Source organism: Somniosus microcephalus, chromosome 12, assembly GCF_052327205.1.
Source record: "Somniosus microcephalus isolate GS21.2 chromosome 12, FLI_Smic_1.0, whole genome shotgun sequence".
NCBI lineage: Eukaryota > Metazoa > Chordata > Chondrichthyes > Squaliformes > Somniosidae > Somniosus > Somniosus microcephalus.
Window position 1 is genome coordinate 7,482,959 of NC_140998.1, and position 22,869 is coordinate 7,505,827.

General features: G+C 47.7%; 1 protein-coding gene across 4 annotated transcripts in view; it reads left to right on the forward strand.

Annotated features, from left to right (window-relative positions):
* Positions 1-1,901: 1,901 nt before the first annotated feature.
* The window catches only part of LOC147109007 (kelch domain-containing protein 1), a 52,148-nt gene continuing 31,180 nt past the window's right edge, over positions 1,902-22,869 (forward strand). For 2 of the 4 annotated variants that reach the window (XM_086002561.1, XM_086002562.1), the window contains exons 1-2: positions 1,904-2,025; positions 3,681-3,857. In XM_086002561.1, coding sequence (XP_085858687.1) covers positions 1,973-2,025; positions 3,681-3,857 — 230 coding nt within the window. In that variant the 5' untranslated portion in view covers positions 1,904-1,972. Of the gene's footprint in view, positions 2,026-3,680; positions 3,858-22,869 lie in introns of all 4 variants that reach the window. The other 2 variants (XM_086002565.1, XM_086002563.1) reach the window with 2 other exon arrangements.

Consider the following 22,869-nt stretch of genomic DNA (forward strand, 5'->3'; position numbering starts at 1 on the left):
TATTGAGTGGGAATCACTGGAATATTGAGTGGGAATCACTGGAATAATGAGAGGGAACCACTGGAATATTGAGTGGGAATCACTGGAATATTGAGTGGGAACCACTGGAATATTGAGTGGGAATCACTGGAATATTGAGAGGGAACCACTGGAATATTGCGTGGGAATCACTAGAATATAGAGTGGGAATCACTGGAATATTGAGTGGGAATCACTGGAATATTGAGTGGGAATCACTGGAATAATGAGAGGGAACCACGAATAATGAGTGGGAAACACTGGAATATTGAGTGGGAATCACTGGAATAATGAGTGGGAATCACTGGAATGTTGAGTGGGAATCACTGGAATAATGAGAGGGAACCACTGGAATAATGAGTGGGAAACACTGGAATATTGAGTGGGAATCACTGGAATAATGAGTGGGAATCACTGGAATGTTGAGTGGGAATCACTGGAATATTGAGTGGGAATCACTGGAATATTGAGAGGGAACCACTGGAATATTGAGTGGGAATCACTGGAATATTGAGTGGGAATCACTGGAATATTGAGTGGGAATCACTGGAATAATGAGAGGGAACCACTGGAATAATGAGTGGGAAACAGTGGAATATTGAGTGGGAATCACTGGAATAATGAGTGGGAATCACTGGAATGTTGAGTGGGAATCACTGGAATAATGAGAGGGAACCACTGGAATAATGAGTGGGAAACACTGGAATATTGAGTGGGAAACACTGGAATATTGAGTGGGAATCACTGGAATAATGAGTGGGAATCACTGGAATGTTGAGTGGGAATCACTGGAATAATGAGAGGGAATCACTGGAATGTTGAGTGGGAATCACTGGAATAATGAGTGGGAATCACTGGAATAATGAGTGGGAATCGCTGGAATAATGAGTGGGAATCACTGGAATATTGAGTGGGAATCACTGGAATAATGAGAGGGGATCACTGGAATAATGAGTGGGAATCACTGGAATAATAAAGGAATCACTGGAATAATGAGTGGGAATCACTGGAATAATGAGAGGGAAACTCTGGAATATTGAGTGGGAATCACTGGAATATTGAGTGGGAGTCACTGGAATAATGAGTGGGAATCACTGGAATAATGAGTGGGAATCACTGGAATATTGAGTGGGAATCACTGGAATAATGAGAGGGAATCACTGGAATATAGAGTGGGAATCACTGGAATATAGAGTGGGAATCACTGGAATATTAAGTGGGAATCACTGGAATATAGAGTGGGAATCACTGGAATAATGAGGGAATCACTGGAATATCGAGTGGGAATCACTGGAATATCAAGTGGGAATCACTGGAATATTGAGTGGGAATTACTGGAATAATAAAGGAATCACTGGAATAATGAGTGGGAATCACTGGAATAATGAGTGGGAATCACTGGAATAATGAGTGGGAATCACTGGAATATAGAGTGGGAATCACTGGAATATTGAGTGGGAATCACTGGAATAATGAGTGAGAATCACTGGAATATTGAGTGGGAATCACTGGAATATCGAGTGGGAATCACTGGAATAATGAGTGGGAATCACTGGAATAATGAGTGGGAATCACTGAAATATTGAGTGGGAATCACTGGAATATAGAGTGGGAATCACTGGAATAATGAGTGGGAATCACTGGAATAATGAGTGGGAATCACTGGAATATTGAGTGGGAATCACTGGAATAATGAGTGGGAATCACTGAGAGGAGATGAGGGACTTGGATGTTGCCTGGCCTGCTGAGTTTTTCCAGCATTTTCTGTTGTTATGAGGGACTTGTTGCCTGTTTGAGCCAGGTGGAGGGGGACGGGGTTTGACGATGACGCCATCACGCACGCTCGCTCGCCGTGCGCCAGGTGGAGGTGGGCCAGAGCGGCTCCCGTGGTGCAGCGCGGTGGCGGGAGGTTTGAATGGGGCGGGAAGGGGCCGGGACGCCTGGTGGGTGAAAGATGGAGTTTTACTCGCTCCGTTCGCTGGCTGAGCCGCCCGACAGGTTATTCAGGTAAAATGCAGCGGCTGGGAGGGCGGAATAAAATAAAAAGGGTGGATGGAGGGAGGTTAATGGGGGCAACACACCTCCCCCTCCCCACCAAAACTTTAACTCAGCCTGGAGTTGGATCAGTTTTAAATGATGCACGTGGATGGGTACTTCACCATATTTGCTTTAATCCAGATAGTCCTACACATTCCTTGTGGAAAATGCAGCTCTGTATTAGTTGCATATTGAACTAAATTATAAATGAAAGTTCACTGCAGTCAGGGGGAGTGGAGTCATATTGGATGGAGCTGGAGCGTGTGGTTGTTGTGGTAACAAGGGCAGTGAAAACACTTAACACCCCGGTCTTTTACTGGGGAGGGGGAATGGAAGGTCCAGTTTACATTCTCCATATTACCCTTTATAATCTCAACAAAATGCTCCTATAGCCACTGAGTCCAGGACATTCCTGTGTTTTCTAATGGTTGCCTAGCCTTCCATAACCCTTCCCGCCCCCTTCTCCCTACCGACACTTTCTGTCCCATTACAATACTCACTGTTGAAAACCCAGACTGGCTGCCACCTGACAGCGATTTCCTGATGTCTTTGGGGGCAATAATTCTTGGAATGTGGGTGTTGCCGGCACTTATTGACCATTTTCTAGTTTCCCGGAGAAGGTGGTGGTGGACATATGAGGAGAGGTTGAGTAGATTGGGACTCTACTCATTGGAGTTCAGAAGAATGAGAGGCGATCTTATTGAAACATAGATTGTGAAGGGGTTGGATCGGGTGGATGTGCCCAATGATGGGTGAAACTAGAACTAGGGGGCATAGTCTTAGAATAAGGGGCTGCTCTTTCAAAACTGAGATGAGGAGGAACTACTTCACTCAGAGGGTGGTAGGTCCATGGAATATGCTGCCCCAAAAAGCTGTAGAAGCTACATCATTACATAAATTTAAAACAGAAATAGACAGTTTCCTAGAAGTAAAGGGAATTAAGGGTTATGGGGAGCGGGCAGGAATTTGGACATGAGTCTAGGTTCGGATCGGTCATGGCCCTGTGGGTAGCGGAGCGGGCCCAGGGGCCGTGTAGCCTGATCCTGCTCCTATTTCGTGTGTCTAATTCTGTTAGATTCAGGAGATGGTTCTGTGATAGTGGATTGGCGGTTAGGATCAGATCAGCCATGATCTTATTGAATGGCGGGGCAGGCTCGAGGGGCCGATTGGCCTACTCCTGCTCCTATTTCTTATGTCCATGTGTTGAACCGCTGCAGTCTGTGTGGTGTTCGTCCAGTTCTATCCTCGTTTTTCTTTGATACAACTCAGCGGTTTGCTAGGCCACTTCAGAGGGCAGTTAAGAGTCGATCACGGTGTTGGACTGGAGTCGCAATAGGCCAGGACGGCAGGTTTCCTTCCCTAAAGGACATTAGTGAACCAGTTGGGTTTTTAATGACAATCCAACAGCTCCATGGTCACTTGTACTGGCGCCAGCTTTTTATTCCAGATTATTTTTAAACTGAATTAAAATTCTCAAACGGTGGGATTCATCAGGTTTACCCGACGTGTTTGCTCCTCATGCAGGTTTCCCCATAAAGCAAGATGACGAGTGAAGGCTAGACGGCCAGTTTTAGACCAGCTCAGAGCATTGACCTGTTTCCCTTTTTGCCCCTCTTGCCTTGCAGCGAGCACAATGGCTCCCTCTTCCATGGCCAGTTGGTGTTACCTCTACCAAAGCACCTGGTTATTTTCGGTTTTGGGAACTGGAACATGTACACGGAGGAGACCTTTTTCTTGGTCGAGGTGTCGGTGAAAGCTGAAAAAAAAACCCAGAGAATCGGAATGCTTTCCTCCGCTGTGAGGTGAGGCACAGTGTGTTTGGCAGGTGTTGCGATAGATATCATAGACTTTGAGCTTTCGTACTTGTGTGATGCGTCAAGGCTGATGGATTCGGTTCGACTGTCCCTGTGTTTAATACATTGTACTCACCGTCACTGGAACTTCCATAGTATTACACAGTATTTACAGCACAGAAACAGGCCATTCGGCCCAACTGGTCCAGGCTGGTGTTCATGCTCCACACGAGCCTCCTCCCACCCTGCCTCATCTCACCCTCTCCTTCTATTCCTTTCTCCCTTGTGCTTTTCTAGCTTCCCTTTGAATGCATCAATGCTATTTGCTTCAACTACTCAATGTTCCACATTCTCTGAGTAAAAAAGTTTCTCCTGAATTTCTTACAGGATTTATTAGGACTCTCTTGTATTTATGGCCCCTAGTTCTGAACTCTCCCACAAGTCGAAAGACAGCACAGAATGAGGCCATTTGGCCCGAGGTGTCTATAAATCAGCTGCTGGCCTCAATCTGAGGGTCCAGTACAGGCTGAGCCTCCATCAATACTTCCTGATGAGCCCCAATCAATATCTTGCTTTGTCTGATTTCGAGATTGCCAATAGCAGCCTCGGGCTCAAACCTGTAACATAGAACCACCAGTTACTTCTGCCAGTGTGGAAGGTGATCGGTTCAAGCCCTTGTGTTAACGCAGCTCGGGGTCTCTCTGCCTCTCCCCCCCCCCCCCGTCTCTCTCCCCCTCTGTGTGTCTCTCTCTCCCCCTCTGTGTGTCTCTCTCTCCCCCTCTGTGTCTCTCAATTCAATTCAATTCAAATCGCTTTATTGGCATGACAAGGTACATCTTATGTTGCCAAAGCATCGAAAAACATTTATGGTTGAACACATAAACGCAGATCTATCCATACAGTGTATAAACAGATATATCCCTGAGTGTATAAATATACATTCATATAATTTGTATATACTCTTTTCTTGGATTTAATGGTTGTCCCTCTGTTAATGGCAAGCTGTAACATAGTGTGCCGCTAAGGTTACACAATTTCTCTGTTCCCCTAGTAGGTATGGGAGTTTTTGGTCGTCATTCAAATTTCTGAATTCAGGGCATATTTTTGTGAATTTTGGGTAGAAATTCTCCCTTATGCCCTGATATTTTCCACAAGCTGTGAGGAAGTGCATCTCTGTCTCCACCACTCCCTGACTGCAGTGAGAGCATATCCTGTCCTCTCTTGTCAGCCAGGTCTGTCTGTGTCTGCCTTTTTCGATAGCCAGGCTGTGCTCACTAAGTCTGTACATAGTCATGGTTTTTCTCAATTTGCTATCTTTTACCGTGGTCAGGTATTCAGCCATGTTGTATTGTCTGTTTAGGGCCAAGTAGCAATTGAGTTTGTTTTGGGTTTTTGTTGTTTCTGCCCAATATGACAGATATTTTTCCTTTTGCTTAGTGACAATTGTGTTGGGTCGAATTCTCTGTGCTACGATGTCACTGTCCTGGGGCTGGTTATTGTTAGTAGTGTTAGTAGTTACTTCACTGAGTCCCAGGACTAGTTGACTGAGGGTATTCTTCTTTATGATCCTCTCTTGGCATTTCAGGGCTTTGTAATGATAGCAGTGGGGGTTGCTCATTTTTATGTGTTTCCAAAATTTGGTGGCTCTTTTTTGGATAGTAATTATTAATGGATATTGGCCTAGTTCTGCCCTGCATGCATTGTTTACGGTTTTCCTTTGAGTCCGGAGGATACTTTTACAGAATTCTGCATGTAGGATCTCAATTGGGTGTTTGTCCCATTTTGCAAATTCTTGTTGTGTTAGCGGTCCCCACACCTCACTGCCATAGAGTGCAATTGGTTCAATTACTGATTTAAAAATTTTGAGCCAAATGCTAATTGGGATTTCTATTTGGATTGATTTTTTAATGGCATAGAAAGCCCTTCTTGCTTTCTCTTTCAGTTCATTCACAGCCAGATGAAAATTTCCCGTAGAACTGATTTTTAAGCCCAAGTATGTGTGTGGTAAACCACTGTTGTTGTTGTTGTTGTTACACACTGTTGTACCTATGCATGCCTCAACATGTCTCGGCTGGCTCCACCCACACAGGCCCAGGTATAAAGGTGATTGACCTGCAGCCCCCTGCCTTCTTGGAACCCAGTCAACCACGAGAGGCATGCTCTGTTCTTTGCTAATAAAAGCCTTTAGTTACTCTCTTAACTCTCAGTCTTTTATGAGTAATTGATAGCGCATCAATTTTATTAGCAAAAACAAAATGTCGACATTTGCTGAACAGCAGGCTGCTGCACCAAACGCTGAGCAACAGGAGCTGCTGCGAGCCCTCAGACCAACATGCCTGGACCTAGACCCGCAAGAAGCGGGTTCGGCTACCAAATTCGCGCATTGGCTGCGTTGCTTCGAGGCCTACCTGCAAGCCTCAACTGTGACCCTGGACGAAAACAAGTTGGAAATCCTGGCCTCAAAGGTGAGCCACCAAGTTTATACAATAATCCAGGACGCGACGACCTACGCGGCGGCTATCGGTCTACTAAAAGGGCAATACGCACGCCCGGTAAATACGGTCTATGCCCGGCACCTCTTAAGATCCCGCAGACAGCAGCCCGGGGAATCGGTGGAGGCCTTCCTACGGGCACTACGGATACTCGGCCGAGACTGCGATTGCAAAGAAGCATCAGCCGCCGCGCACACGGAGGGACTGATCCGAGATGCTTTCGTTGCGGGTCTAAGGTCCGACTACTCCCGGCAGAGACTGTTGGAAAAGGGAGAAATGGACCTGAGAAAGGCAGTGTCCCTCGCGCTCTCGCTCGACGCGGCCCACAGGAATATGGACGCCTTCTCCCCTAACCGCTCCGCAACGTGGACGCCACAACCTTGGGTCATGGGACCGCCACCTTCAACTGCTGCTGCGATGTCCAAGGCACAGAAATGTTATTTTTGTGGCCAGGCAAAACACCCCAGAGCACGCTGCCCGGCGAGAAACGCTACCTGCTCCGGCTGCGGGAAGAAAGGACACTATGTCAGCGCCTGCAAAGGTAAAACCGCTAACGCCAGCAGCGCCGCGTGTGAACCGTGGGGGCAGCCATCTTGTCCGCCATCTTGGGCTCCCCCAGCCGCGTGGGGATCGGGACCATGGGCGCCGCCATTTTGTCCACCATCTCGGACGTCTCCAACTTCAACGACTGGGGACCCGGACTCAACCACCGCCTCATCTGACGACCACATCAACTCGCTCGACCATACGCTGGCCTCCGTGACGCTGGACCAATCTCTCCCTCATCAACTGTCCAGGTCCATGATGGACATTAAGGTAAACGGCCGCGCCACTACCTGCCTTTTTGACAGCGGGAGCACGGAAAGCTTTATCCACCCCGACACGGTGCGCAGTTACTCTCTCCCGGTCCTGCCGACGCGACATCGGATCTCTTTGGCTTCCAAAGCCCAGTCAGCGGACGTCGGTGGCTACTGTGTAGTGACCCTTTCAGTAAGGGGCACAGAATACAAAAATTTTAAACTCCTGGTCCTGCCCCATCTTTGCGCTGCCGTTCTACTGGGGTTGGATTTTCAGTGCAACCTTAAGAGTGTCACATTAGCGTACGACGGACCCCTCCCCCCACTCACAGTCTGCAGCCAGCAGCTTTTAAATCGCCCGCCGCGCACCATTTGCAGCCTCTCCACCCTTAAAGTCCCCCCCCCCCCCCCCCACTCCTTGTTCGCTAACCTCACCCGCGACTGTAAGCCCATCGCTACCAAAAGCAGGCGTTACAGTGCCGGGGATAGGAGCTTCATTAAATCCGAGGTAGCAAGACTCCTGAAGGAAGGGATTATTGAAAGTAGCACCAGCCCATGGCGAGCACAAGTGGTGGTAGTGAAGACTGGCGAAAAACAGCGCCTAGTTATTGACTACAGCCAGACGATCAATCGCTACACCCAGCTAGATGCATACCCACTCCCCCGCATATCTGACATAGTCAATCAGATAGCACAATACCGGGTGTTCTCGACGATTGATCTGAAGTCGGCATACCACCAGCTCCCCATCAGGGCTGAGGACCGCCAGTACACAGCTTTTGAAGCTGACGGTCGTCTCTACCACTTCCTCAGAGTTCCCTTCGGCGTCACCAACGGGGTTTCAGTCTTCCAACGGGAGATGGACCGGATGGTCGACCAGAACGCGCTCCAGGCCACTTTCCCCTATCTAGACAACGTCACCATCTGCAGCCGCGACCAGCAGGACCATTATGTTAATCTCGAGAAATTCCTCCATACGGCCCAGCGGCTGAACCTAACATACAACAAGGACAAATGTATGTTTCGTACCAAGCGCCTTGCCATCCTTGGCTGTGTAGTGGAGAACGGAGTCATCGGCCCCGACCCCGACAGGATGCGCCCCCTTATGGAGCTCCCCCTCCCCCACTGCCAAAAAGCACTGAAGAGATGCCTAGGGTTTTTCTTGTACTATGCTCAGTGGGTGCCCAACTATGCGGACAAAGCCAGACCCCTCATCAAGTCCACCGCCTTCCCCCTGACAGCAGAGGCCTGTGCAGCCTTCACTCTCATAAAAGGAGATATTGCGAAGGCCACAATGCACGCAGTGGATGAGTCCATCCCTTTCCAAGTGGAGAGCGACGCATCCGACTTTGCCCTAGCTGCAACCCTTAACCAGGTGGGGAGACCCGTGGCCTTTTTCTCAAGGACCCTCCAGGGCCCCGAGATTCGACACTCCTCTGTCGAAAAGGAGGCCCAGGCCATTGTGGAAGCTGTGCGACATTGGAGGCATTACCTGGCCGGAAAACGATTTACCCTGCTCACTGACCAGCGTTCAGTAGCTTTTATGTTTAATAATAAGCAGAGGGGCAAAATCAAGAACGACAAGATCTTGAGGTGAAGAATCGAACTCTCCACCTACAATTACGATATCTTGTACCGGCCCGGGAAACTCAATGAGCCCCCAGATGCCCTATCACGTGGTACATGCGCCAACGCGCAGGCCGATAGACTGAAGACCCTCCACAATAACCTCTGCCACCCGGGGGTCACCAGGTTTTTTCACTTCATCAAATCCCGTAACCTGCCCTACTCCATCGAGGAGGTCAGGACCATGACCAGGAACTGCCAAATCTGTGCCGAGTGCAAACCGCATTTTTATAGGCCAGACAGAGCAAGCCTGATCAAAGCCACGCGCCCCTTTGAACGGCTGAGCGTCGATTTTAAAGGGCCCCTCCCCTCCTCCGACCGCAATGTGTACTTCCTCAACATAATTGATGAGTACTCCCGTTTCCCGTTTGCCATCCCTTGCTCAGACATGACCAGTACCACGGTCATTAAATGTCTGAATGACCTCTTCGCCTTGTTCGGTTTCCCTAGCTATATTCATAGCGACAGGGGCTCATCCTTTATGAGCGACGAACTCCGGCAGTACCTGCTCTCGAGAGGTATCGCTACAAGCAGGACCACCAGCTACAACCCCCGGGGGAATGGCCAGGTGGAAAGGGAGAATGCGACGGTCTGGAAGGCAGTCCTTTTAAACTTGAAATCTAAGGGCCTTCCGACCTCTCGCTGGCAGGAAGTCCTCCCTGCGGTGCTCCATTCCATTCGGTCACTGCTCTGTACAGCCACCAATGCTACCCCTCCACGAGAGAATGTTCTCCTTCCCCAGGAAGTCCACATCGGGGATCTCGTTACCGACATGGCTGACTTCTCCAGGACCCGTCCTACTGCGGAAGCACATGAGGTCCCATAAGACGGACCCCCTGGTCGAGAGGGTGAGCCTCCTCCATGCCAACCCTCAGTATGCTTACGTGGTGTACCCGGACGGGCGGGAGGACACAGTCTCCATACGAGACCTCGCACCTTCGGGTGCTCCCGAAACACCCCCCTCGCCATCCACCACTACCCATGCCTACCCCCAGTACGCTTACGTAGCGTACCCGGACGGGCGGGAGGACACAGCCCCCACATGAGATCTCGCACCTTTGGGTGCCCCTGAAACACTACCATTGCCATCCACCACTACCCACAACCCAACCCCGCTAGATGGCATGCCGCAGCCCCAGGACCTGTCATTGACCACCCAACCACTGAATGAGACGCCAGACTCAACGTTGGATGCTGCACCATCACCACCGCCACCACGACGATCAGGACGGCATACAAGGCCACCTGATAGACTTACTTACACGAACCTTTAGTACACTTCACCCCGCCGGACTCAATTTTAAACAAGGGGTGAATGTGGTAAACCACTGGTTGTTGTTGTTGTTGTTACACACTGTTGTACCTATGCATGCCTCAACATGTCTCGGCTGGCTCCACCCACACAGGCCCAGGTATAAAGGTGATTGACCTGCAGCCCCCTGCCTTCTTGGAACCCAGTCAACCACGAGAGGCATGCTCTGTTCTTTGCTAATAAAAGCCTTTAGTTACTCTCTTAACTCTCAGTCTTTTATGAGTAATTGATAGCGCATCAATGTGTAGTTAGTGGTTTGTTCAATTTTAGTTGTTACTAGTGTGAAATTTATTCTGGGTCCCTGATGTTTGGATCTTTGCTGGAACACAAGGACTTCGGTTTTTTGGGGGTTTATTGTCGGGGCCCAGGTTTGACAGAACGACTCTAGCAGATCCAGGTTCTGCTGTAGACCCTCCTTAGTTGGTGACAGCAGAACCAGTTTATCTGCATAGAGGAGGAATTTAACCTTGGATTCATATAGGGTGAGGCCGGGTGCTGTAGATTGTTCAAGTAGTTTTGCCAATTCATTTATGTAAATATTAAAGAGTGTCAGTGAGATGGGCGAGCCCTGCGTCACACCACGCCCCTGTGGGAAGTATTTTGTTTCTTTGTCGCCAATTTTAACTGCACATTTATTGTTTGTATACATTGATTTAATTACATCATATGTTTTTCCCCCTACACCACTTTCAATAAGTTTCAAGAATAGACCGTCGTGCCAGATGGAATCGAAAGCCTTCTGGAAATCTATAAAGCAGGCAAAAATTTTGCTTTTGTTTTGATGAACATGTTTGTCAATTAGGGTCTGTAGGGTGAAGATATGATCTGATGTTCTATAGTTTGGTAGGAATCCAATTTGGCTTTTACTCAAGACGTTGTGCTCCTCAAGGAAGTTTATAAGTCTTTTGTTTATGATACTACAGAAAACCTTCCCCAGGTTACTGTTTACACAGATGCCTCGATAGTTATTTGGGTCAACTTTGTCTCCACTTTTGTATATGGGTGTTATGAGTCCTTTGTTCCAGATATCAGGGAAGTAACCAACACTCAGAACCAAGTTGAAGAGTTTTAGGATAGCCAGTTTCATTTTATCGTCCGTGTGTTTAATCAGCTCGCTTAGTATGCCAAATGCACCGCAAGCTTTTCCTGGTCGCAGGTCCTTGAGTTTTTCAAATAGCTCTTCTTCAGTTATTATGGGGTCTAGCGGGTTTTGGTTATCTTTTATGGCCAATTCGAGCTTTTCCAGTTTTTTGCATATTTGGTATTGCTCTGGGCTTAGTGTGTTTTTCTGGTATAATTTTTCAAAATGGTTTTCCCATGTGTCTCCATTTTGAATGGCCAATATGTCGTGTTGTTTTTTGTGTAATGTATTCCAGTTGTCCCAGAAACAATTGGAATCAATGGATTCCTCAATGGAGCTGAGTGTATTCTTAATATATTGCTCTTTTTTGGTTCTGAGTGTGTTTCTGTATTGTGTTAGTGCCTGACAATAAGTAAGGCGTAATTCCTTGTTTTCTGGCTGTCTGTTTTTGGTTTGATATTTTTCTGAGTTTTTTCCTCGTGTTATGGCAATCTGGGTCAAACCATTTTTCATAGTTTTTTCTTTTGGGTTTATTCTTGCGAACTTTCAAGTTTGACATTGCCAAATTATCAGAAATATTATTTAGGTTATTCACTGCCCGGTTTACGCCGCCTTTATTGTGAGTGTATATGTTTTCCAGAAAGGTGTCCAAGAGAGCTTGAGTTGATTGATTGCTAATTGCTTTCTGGTATTTTTCTGTGCTGTTTTTGGCCCATCTGTAGGATTTTTTGATGTTGTACAGCTTACTCGCTCTCCCCCCCCCCCTCCTGTGTGTGTCTCTCTCTCTCCCCCCCTCTGTGTCTCTCTCTCTCTCCCCCTCTGTGTGTGTGTGTCTCTCTCTCCCCCCTGTGTGTGTGTCTCTCTCTCCCCTCTGTGTGCGTGTGTGTCTCTCTCTCCCCCTCTGTGTGTGTGTGTCTCTCTCTCTCTCCCCCTCTGTATGTGTGTGTCTCTCTCTCCCCCTGTGTGTGTGTGTGTGTGTGTGTCTCTCTCTCTCTCTCTCTCTCTCTCCCCCTGTGTGTGTGTGTGTCTCTCTCCCCCTGTGTGTGTGTGTGTGTGTCTCTCTCTCCCCCTGTGTGTGTGTGTGTGTGTGTGTGTGTGTGTCTCTCTCCCCCTCTGTGTGTGTGTGTGTGTCTCTCTCTCTCTCTCTCCCCCTCTGTGTGTGTGTGTGTCTCTCTCCCCCTGTGTGTGTGTGTGTGTGTCTCTCTCCCCCTCTGTGTGTGTCTCTCTCTCTCTCCCCCTCTGTGTGTGTGTGTGTCTCTCTCTCCCCGTGTGTGTGTGTCTCTCTCTCTCTCCCCCTCTGTGTGTGTGTGTCTGTGTGTGTGTGTGTGTGTGTGTGTGTGTGTGTGTGTGTGTGTGTGTGTGTGTGTGTGTGTGTGTGTGTGTGTGTGTGTGTGTGTGTGTGTGTGTGTGTCTCTCGAGTTTGGACGCAGTGTTCTGCCAGGCCCAAAGCCTGATTTTCAAGTTTGTTGATTGTGTTGAAACTGGGTGTCGTACTGTGATGGGAGGGAATGGTGTAGAAATGGCTAAAGGCAAAGTTGAGAGGAATCTGCAGGGGTGGGGGGGGGGTTGATAGATTCTGCAATTAATGCATCAACTCACTGTAGAGCACCAATCCAGAGCCAACCAGATGCTGAGCTATATCTGTCGACCAATACAGTGTGCTGCATTGTCATGATAAAACTGCACAGAATTCTGGTCAGACCCACCTCGAGCACTGTGTCCAGCAAACCTGAGGATTGGGAGCAGTTTAGGATTCAGCAAAGGAGGACAAAGGGATTAATTAAGAGGGGGGAAATAGAATATGAGAGTTAGCGTTTAGGGAACATAAAAACTGACTGTAAAAGCTTCTATAGATATGTGAAGAGAAAAAGATTGGTAAAGTCAAGCGTAGGTCCCTTGCAGTCATAATCAGGGGAATTTATAATGGGGAACAAAGACATGGCAGAGCAATGGACATAGTGTATTTAGACTTCCAAAAGGCATTTGACAAGGTGCCACACAAAAGATTATTGCTTAAGATAAAAAATCACGGGATTGGGGGTAATATTCTGGCATGGATAGAGGATTGGCTATTTAACAGAAGGCAGAGAGTTGGGATAAATGGTTCATTCTCAGACTGGCAATCAGTAACTAGTGGTGTTCCGCAGGGGTCAGTGCTGGGTCCCCAACTCTTTACAATCTATATTAACGATTTGGAGGAGGGGACCAAGTGTAACATATCAAAGTTTGCAGATGATACATAGATGGGACGGAAAGTAGTGAGTGAGGAGGACATAAAAAACCTGCAAGGGGACATAGACAGGCTAAGTAAGTGGGTAGAGATTTGGCAGATGGAATACAATACTGGAAAGTGTGAGGTTATGCACTTTGGCAGGAAAAATCGTAGAGCAAGTTATTATCTTAATGGCAAGAAACTGGAAAGTACTGAAGTACAAAGGGATCTGGGGGTCCTGGTGCACGAAACTCAAAAGGTTAGTATGCAGGTGCAGCAAGTGATTAAGAAGGCCAATGGAATGTTGGCTTTCATTGCTAGGGGGATAGAATATAAAAATAGGGAGGTATTGCTTCAGTTGTACAAGGTATTGGTGAGACCGCACCTGGAATACTGCGTACAGTTTTGGTGTCCATACTTAAGAAAAGACATACTTGCTCTTGAGTCAGTACAAAGAAGGTTCACTCGGTTAATCCCGGGGATGAGGGGATGGACATATGAGGAGAGGTTGAGTAGATTGGGACTCTACTCATTGGAGTTCAGAAGAATGAGAGGCGATCTTATTGAAACATATAAGATTGTGAAGGGGTTGGATCGGGTGGATGCGGGCAGGATGTTCCCGATGATGGGTGAAACTAGAACTAGGGGGCATAGTCTTAGAATAAGGGGCTGCTCTTTCAAAACTGAGATGAGGAGGAACTACTTCACTCAGAGGGTGGTAGGTCCATGGAATATACTGCCCCAAAAAGCTGTAGAAGCTACATCATTACATAAATTTAAAACAGAAATAGACAGTTTCCTAGAAGTAAAGGGAATTAAGGGTTACGGGGAGCGGGCAGGAATTTGGACATGAGTCTAGGTTCGGATCGGACATGGCCCTGTGGGTAGCGGAGCGGGCCCAGGGGCCGTGTAGCCTGATCCTGCTCCTATTTCGTGTGTCTAATTCTGTTAGATTCAGGAGATGGTTCTGTGATAGTGGATTGGCGGTTAGGATCAGATCAGCCATGATCTTATTGAATGGCGGAGCAGGCTCGAGGGGCCGATTGGCCTACTCCTGCTCCTATTTCTTACGTTCTTATGTAAATACATACTTTGGTTCTGTCTTCACAAAGGAGGACACAAATAAACTCCCAGAGATGTCAGGGAGCATAGGGTCTAATGAGAGGGAGGAACTGAATGAAATCAGTATTTGTAGGGAAATGGTGATAGGGAAATTGATGGGATTGAAGGCCGATAAATCCCCAGGGCCTGATAATCTACATCCTAGGGTACTTAAGGAAGTGGCCCTAGGAATAGTAGATGCATTGCTGGTCATCTTCCAAAATTCGATAGACTCTGGAACAGTTCCCATGGATTGGAGGGTAGCTAATGTAACCCCACTATTTAAAAAAGGTGGTAGAGAAAAAAATGGGGAATTATAGACCGGTAAGCCTGACATCAGTAGTGGGGAAAATGCTAGAGTCCAATATAAAAGATGTAATAGCAGAGCACTTGGAAAACAGTGACAGGATCAGACAAAGTCAACATGGATTTACAAAAGGTAAATCATGCTTGACTAATCTACTGGAATTTTTTGAGGATGTAACTGGTAGAATAGATCAGGGAGAACCAGTGGATGTGGTGTATTTGGACCTTCAGAAGGCTTTCGATAAGGTCCCGCATAAGAGACTAGCGTGCAAAGTTAAAGCACATGGGATTGGGGGTAAGGTACTGACTTGGATAGAAAACTGGTTGGCAGACAGTAAGCAAAGAGTTGGAATAAACGGGTCTTTTTCCGAGTGGAAGGCAGTGACTAGTGGGGTACCGCAGGGATCGGTGCTAGGACCCCAGTTATTCACAATATATATTAATGATCTAGACAGAGGAACTAGATGTAATATCTCCAAGTTTGCAGACAGCACAAAGCTGGGTGGGTGTGTGTGCTGTGAGGAGAATGCAGAGAAACTCCAGTACGATTTGGACAGGTTGGGCAATATGGCAGATGCAGTATAATGTGGATAAATGCGAGGTTATCCACTTTGGTGGCAAAAACAGGAAGGCAGATTATTATCTGAACGGCAATAGATTGGGAAAAGGGGAAGTGCAACGAGACCTGGGTGTCCTTGTGCACCAGTCGCTGAAGGTAAGCATGCAGGTGCAGCAGGCGGTTAAGAAGGCAAATGGTATGCTGGCCTTCATAGCGAGAGGATTCGAGTACAGGAGCAAGAATGTCTTGCTGCAGTTGTACCGGGCCTTGGTGAGACCACACCTTGTGTGCAGTTTTGGTCGCCTTATCTGAGGAAGGATGTTCTTGCCATGGAGGGAGTGCAGCGAAGATTCACCAGACTGATACCTGGGATGGCAGGAATGACGTATGAGGAGAGATAGGTTGATTGGGCTTATACGCGCTGGAGTTTAGAAGAATGAGGGGATTTCATTGAAACGTATAAAATTCTAACAGGACTAGACAGACTAGCTGCAGGAAGGATGTTCCCGATGGCGGGGAGTCCAGAACCAGGGGTCACAGTCTAAGGATAAGGGGTAAGCCATTTAGGACAGAGATGAGGAGGAATTTCTTCACCCAGAGTGGTGAACCTGTGGAATTCTCTGCCACAGAAGACAGTTGAGGCCAATTCATTAAATATATTCAAGAAGGAGTTAGATATATTTCTTAAGGCTAAGGGGATCAAGGGGTATGGGGAGAAAGCGGGGACAGGGTACCGAATTTGGATGATCAGCCATGATCGCATTGAATGGTGGAGCAGGCTCGAGGGGCCGAATGGCCTACTCCTGCTCCTATCTTCTATGTTTCTATGGTCAGCCCCACCTCGGGCACTGTGTCCAGTCCTGGTCAGCCCCACCTCGGGCACTGTGTCCAGTCCTGGTCAGACCCACCGTGAGCACTGTGTCCAGTTCTGGTCAGTCTCACCTCGAGCACTGTGTCCAGTTCTGGTCAGACCCACCTCGAGCACTGTGTCCAGTTCTGGTCAGACCCACCTCGGGCACTGTGTCCAGTTCTGGTCAGTCTCACCTCGAGCACTGTGTCCAGTTCTGGTCAGACCCACCTCGAGCATTGTGTCCAGTTCTGGTCAGACCCACCTCGGGCACTGTGTCCAGTTCTGGTCAGACCCACCTTGAGCACTGTGTCCAGTTCTGGTCAGTCTCACCTCGGGCACTGTGTCCAGTTCTGGTCAGACCCACCTCGGGCACTGTGTCCAGTTCTGGTCAGACCCACCTCGGGCACTGTGTCCAGTTCTGGTCAGACCCACCTTGAGCACTGTGTCCAGTTCTGGTCAGTCTCACCTCGGGCACTGTGTCCAGTTCTGGTCAGACCCACCTCGGGCACTGTGTCCAGTTCTGGTCAGACCCACCTCGGGCACTGTGTCCAGTTCTGGTCAGACCCACCTCGGGCACTGTGTCCAGTTCTGGTCAGACCCACCTTGAACACTGTGTCCAATTCTGACCCATGGTGAAGAAGTGCCCCGTGTGAAGGGAAAGACCAAAGAGACAATACTGGAGAAACTGGGGTTTGAAAAGGAGGTGACCGAGAGGGGCTCTTGTAGAGGGTATTGAGCGGTATAGGTCAGGTAAATCTGGAGCAAGACTTCAATACACTGAAACATGGTTAGATTAGGAGAGACACCAGGAAGAACGTCACGCAAGGACCAATCAACAGTTGGGATGACCTGGGTAGGGTTAGTGAGGTAAAACTTTGGGCTGCACAGAGCGGAATTAAATGGAGTGGACTTAAACAAAGTGTTTCATGTGGGAATTGGGAGAAGAGTGGGAATTTGGAGAAGAGTGGGAAGGCGTTTCTGCTTTTTGCCGACACTACTTGTAGTGCTTTGTGTTACAGGTAGATATTTAATTTCAGTACCTATAACTTAATCTAGATCAAGTAAGTAGTCAAGAAACTAAACTGTAAACAAAGTTACTTAAATACAAATTTAATTTCATTTAATTAAATAAAACAAGGTCATACAGGGATGGCAGTGCAGGCGGCGTGCCACAACTGCAGCATGTGGGAGTTTGTGGAGAGCATTGTGATCCCGGACAACCACGTTTGCAGTAAGTGCCTACATCGTGAGGAGCTTCAGCTCAGAGTGTTTGAGCTGGAGTCTGAGGTGCAGACATTGCAGGGCATCAGGGAGGGGGAGAGCTACATGGACACTTTGATCCAGGCGGCAGTCACACCCCTTAGGCTAGGTAGTGGTACAGGTCTGGTTAATGGTCAGGGACAGGAGGGTGTGACTGCAACTCAGGCAGGTAAGGGGACCCCAGGTGCAGTGCTGGAGGAACCTCAGCCTTTGCCTTTGTCCAACAGGTATGAGGTTCTTGCTGCCTGTGTGGATGAGGGAAAAGGCTGCAGGATGGATGAGTAAGCTGGCCATGGCACCATGGTGCAGGAGGCCATTCAAGTGGGGGAGTGCAAGGGAATGTAGTTGCGGTAGGGGACAGTATAGTCAGGAGGATAGATACTGTTCTCTAGAACCGTGACCGGGAGTTCCAAAGGTGGTGTTGCCTGCCTGGTGCCAGGGTTAAAGACATCTCCTTGGAGTGGAAAGGGGGAGGATCCAGTTGTCGTGGTCCACGTAGGAACCAACGACACAGGTCGAACTAGGAATGTGGTTCTGCTGAGAGTTTGAGGAATTGGGGTCCAAATTAAAACTCGTACGGATAAGCAGATTAGAAGGTTAAATGCGTGGCTCAAAGAGTGGTGTGGGAGGCAGGGGTTTCAGTTCATGGGGCACTGGCGCCAGTACTGGGGAAACTGTTCTGTTGGGATGGGCTCCACTTAAACCGGGCTGGAACCAGTGTCCTGGCAAATCGAAAAACTAGGGCAGTAGACAGGGCTTTAAATTAATGAAGTGGGAGTGGTGGGAGGATTCAGGAAAGTGTAAATTTAAAAGCAGCGAGAGAAATGTCAAGGCTCTAGAACAGAGCAGAGTTTGGGTAAAAATAAGCAGAGTGGGTCAGGAAGGGACAGAGAGAGTAACAAAGGTAATAGGGCATCAGTGACTAAGGGGACATCAAGGAAAAGTAGAAATAAGTCAAAGCTAAAGGCACTATATCTGAATGTGTGAAACATTCGCAACAAAATAGATGAATTAATAGCACAGATAAAAATTAATAGGTTTGATCGAATAGCCATTACGGAGACGTGGTTGCAAAGTGACCAAGGTTGGGAACTAAATATTCCAGAATACCAAATTTTTGGAAGAGATAGGCAAAATGGAACAGGAGTTGGGGTAGCCCTGATAAAGGATGGGTTAAAGACAGTAGAGAGAAAGGATCTTAGCTCAGAAAATCAGGAGGTAGAATCAGTTTGGGTGGAGCTAAGAAACAGCAAGGGGCTGAAAACATTGGTGGGATTCAGCAAAGGAGGACCAAGAAATTGATAAAGGAAGGGAAAATAGAATATGAGAGTAAACTAGCGAGAGACAGAAAAACAGACTGTAAAAGCTTCTATAGGTATGTAAAAAGGAAAAGATTAGTGAAAGTAAATGTGGGTCCCTTACAGGCTGAGACAGGAGAAATTATAATGGGGAATAAGGAAATGGCAGAAAATTAAACAAATACTTTGTGTCTGTCTTCACGGAAGAAGACGCAAAAAACCTACTGGAAATAGTGGAGAACCGAGAGTCTAGTGAGAATGAGGAACTGAAAGAAATTAGTATTAGTTTAAAAAAAAAAATAGCACTGGGGAAATTAATGGGACTGAAAGCCGATAAATCCCCTGGACTTGATGGCCTACATCCTAGGGTTTTGAAAGAGTTGGCTATAGAGAGTGGATGCATTGGTTGTCATTTTCCAAAATTCCCTAGATTCCAGAACGGTTCCTGTGGATTGGAAGGTAGCAAATGTAACCCCACTATTTAAGAAAGGAGGGAGAGAGAAAACGTGGAACTGCAGACCAGTTAGCCTGACATCAGTAGTAGGGAAAATGCTAGAATCTGTTATTAAGGACATGGTAACAGGGCACTTAGGAAAATAATAATAGGATTGGGCAGGGTCAACATGGAATTATGAAAGGGAAATCATGGTTGACTAATCTATTAGAGTTCTTTGAGGTTGTAATGAGCAGAATAGATAAGGGGCAACCAGTGGATGTGGTGTATTTGGATTTTTAGAAGGCATTCGATAAGGAGCCACACAAGAGGTTATTAAACAAAATTAGGGCTCGTGGGATGGGGAGTAATATACTAGCATGGATTGAGGATTGGACAGAAAACAGAGTAGGAATAAACAGGTCATTTTCGGGTTGGCAGGCTGTAACTAGTGGGGTACCGCAAGGATCAGTGCTTGGGCCTCAACTATTCACAATCTATCAATGATTTGGATGAGGGGACCAAATGTAATATATCCAAGTTTGCTGATGACAAAAAGCTGGGTGGGAATGTAAGTTGTGAGGAGGATGCAAGGAGGCTTCAGGCAATCATATAGACAGGTTAGAACGTGGCAAATGGAATATAATGTGGAGAAATGTGAAGTTATCCACTTTGGTAGGAAAAATAGAAAAGCAGAGTATTTTTTAAATGGTGAGAGATTGGGAAATGTTGGTGTTCAGAGGGACCTGGGTGTCCTTGTACACAAATCACTGAAAGTTAACATGCAGGTACAGCAAGCAATTAGGAAAGCAAATGGTATGTTGGCCTTTATTGCAAGAGGATTTGAGTATAAGAGTAAAGATGTCTTACTGCAATTATATAGGGCCCTGGTGAGTCCACACCTGGAGTATTGTGTACAGTTTTGGTCGTCTTACCTAAAGAAGGATATACTTGCCATAGAGGGAGTGCAACGAAGGTTCACCAGACTGGTTCCTGGGATGGGGGGATTGTCCTATGAGGAGAGATTGAGTAGACTAGGCCTATATTCTCTAGAGTTTAGAAGAATGAGAGGTGATCTCATTGAAACACACACAATTCTTACAGGGATTGACAGGGTAGATGCAGGGAGGATGTTTCCCCTGGCTGGGGAGTCTAGAACCAGGGGGTCACAGTCTCAGAATAAGGGGTCGGCCATTTAGGACTGAGATGAGGAGAAATTTCTTCACTCAGAGGGTGGTAAATCATTGGAATTCTCTACCCAAGAAGGCAGATGAATTGAAGGTGTTGATGAACTCATGGGAGTATGATATTATTGCTGTCACAGAGACATGGTTGAGGGAGGGGCAGGACTGGCAGCTCAATATTCCAGGGTATAGAATCTTCAGGCGAGACAGAGGGGGGTGTAAAAGAGGAGGGGGTGTCGCAATATTAATCAAGGAGTCAATTACTGGTGTAAGGAGGGATGATATCTTAGCAGGTTCCTCTAATGAGGCCATATGGGTAGAACTTAAAAACAAAAAGGGGGCAAGCACTTTGCAGGGAGTGTACTATAGGCCCCCAAACAGCCAGGGGGAGCTAGAGGAACAGATATGTAGGCAAATCTCAGAGAAATGTAGAAATAATAGGGTAATAATAGGGGATTTCAACTTCCCCAATATTAACTGGGATAGTCAGAGTGTGAAAGGCTTAGAGGGTGCGGAATTCTTAAAGTGCATCCAGAAGAGCTTTTTGAGCCAGCATGTAGAAAGTTCTAGAGGAGAGGGGGCGGTACTGGACCTAATTCTATGGAATTTAGCTGGGCAAGTGGTAGATGTGTCAGTAGGAGACCATTTTGGTGAGTGACCATAATTCGGTGAGATTTAAGGTGGTCATGGAAAAGGACAAAGATGGACCGGAAATAAAGGTTCTAAATTGGGGGAAGGCTGATTTTAATATGATAAGGCAGGATCTGGCCAAAGTGGACTGGGATCAGCTACTTGTAGGAAAATCCACACCAGAGCAGTGGGAGTCTTTCAGAAAGGAAATAGAGAGTACAACGCCAACATGTTCCCGTAAAGGTCAAGGGTGGGACCAACAAGCCCAGGGAACCCTGGATGTCAAGGGATATACAAGAATGGATTAGGAAAAAAAGGAAGGCTTTTGGCAGATACAAAGGACTAAAAACAGTGGAAGCCCTAGAGGAGTATAAAAAGTGCAGGGGGTTACTTAAAAAAGAAATTGGAAGAGCGAAGAGGGGGCATGAAAAAACACTGGCGGGCAAAATAAAGGAAAATCCCAAGGTGTTTTATAAGTATATTAAGGGCAAGAGGATAACCAGGGGAAGAGTAGGGTCCATTAGGGAACAAAGTGGCAATCTGTTGTGTCGAGCCAGAAGATGTAGGTGAGGTTTTAAATGAATATTTTGCATCTGTATTCACTATGGAGAAGGACGAAGTAGGCATAGAAATCAGGCAGGGGGGTTGTGATATGCTAGAACAAATTAGTATTGAGAGGGAGGAGGTACAGGTAGACTATCCTTTATCCGAAAACCTCGGGACCAGCCGTGTTTCGGTTTTCGGAGAATTTTGGATTTCGGAAGGTGGGTCGCGGGGGGTCGTGCGCACGACCCCCCGCCGGCCCCGACCCCCCCGCTGGCCCTGACCCCCGCCGGCGCCGACCCCCCCCCCCCCCGCGGACCCCGACCCCCACCGACTTACGGTCGGGGCCGGGGTCGGCGGGGGGTCGTGCGCACGACTTACGCTGACGCTCAGCGTAAGTTGGTGGGGGTCGGGGGTCGGGGCCGGTCCGCGGGGGGTCGTGCGCGCGACTTACGCTGGACTTGCGCTGAACGAAAAAACCTTCGGTTTTTAGAGGGTTTCGGTTTTCGGAAGTTCGGATAAAGGGTAGTCTACCTGTACTAGCGGTTTTAGCGGGCTTAAAAGTGGATAAATCCCCAGGCCCAAACGAGATGTATCCCAGGCTGCTGTGTGAGGCAAGGGAGGAGATTGCAGGGGCTCTGACACAAATTTTCGGAACCTCTATGGCCACAGGGGAGGTGCCAGAGGACTGGAGGACAGCTAATAGAGTCATAGAGTAATACAGCACGGATAGAGGCCCTTTGGCCCATCGTGTCCGCGCCGGCCATCAAGGCCTGTCTAATCTAATCCCATATTCCAGCATTTGGCCCGTAGCCTAGTATGCTATGGCATTTCAAGTGCACATCCAAATGCTTCTTAAATGTTGTGAGGGTTTCTGCCTCCACAACCCTTTCAGGCAGTGAGTTTCAGGCAGTGAGTTCCAGACTCCAACCACCCTCTGGGTGAAAAAGTTCTTTCTCAAATCCCCCCTAAACCTCCCGCCCTTTACCTTGAATCTATGCCCCCTAGTTATTGACCCCTCTACTAAGGGAAAAAGCTCCTCAGCATCCATCCTATCTATGCCCCTCATAATTTTGTACACCTCAATCATGTCCCCCCTCAGCCTCCTCTGCTCCAAGGAAAACAAACCCAATCTGCCCAGTCTCTCTTCATAGCTGAAGCGCACCAGCCCTGGTAACATCCTGGTGAACCTCCTCTGCACCCTCTCTAACGCGATCACATCCTTCCTGTAGTGTGGCGACCAGAACTGCACACAGTATTCCAGCTGTGGCCTAACCAGTGTTTTATACAGCTCCATCATAACCTCCTTGCTCTTATATTCAATGCCTCGGCTAATG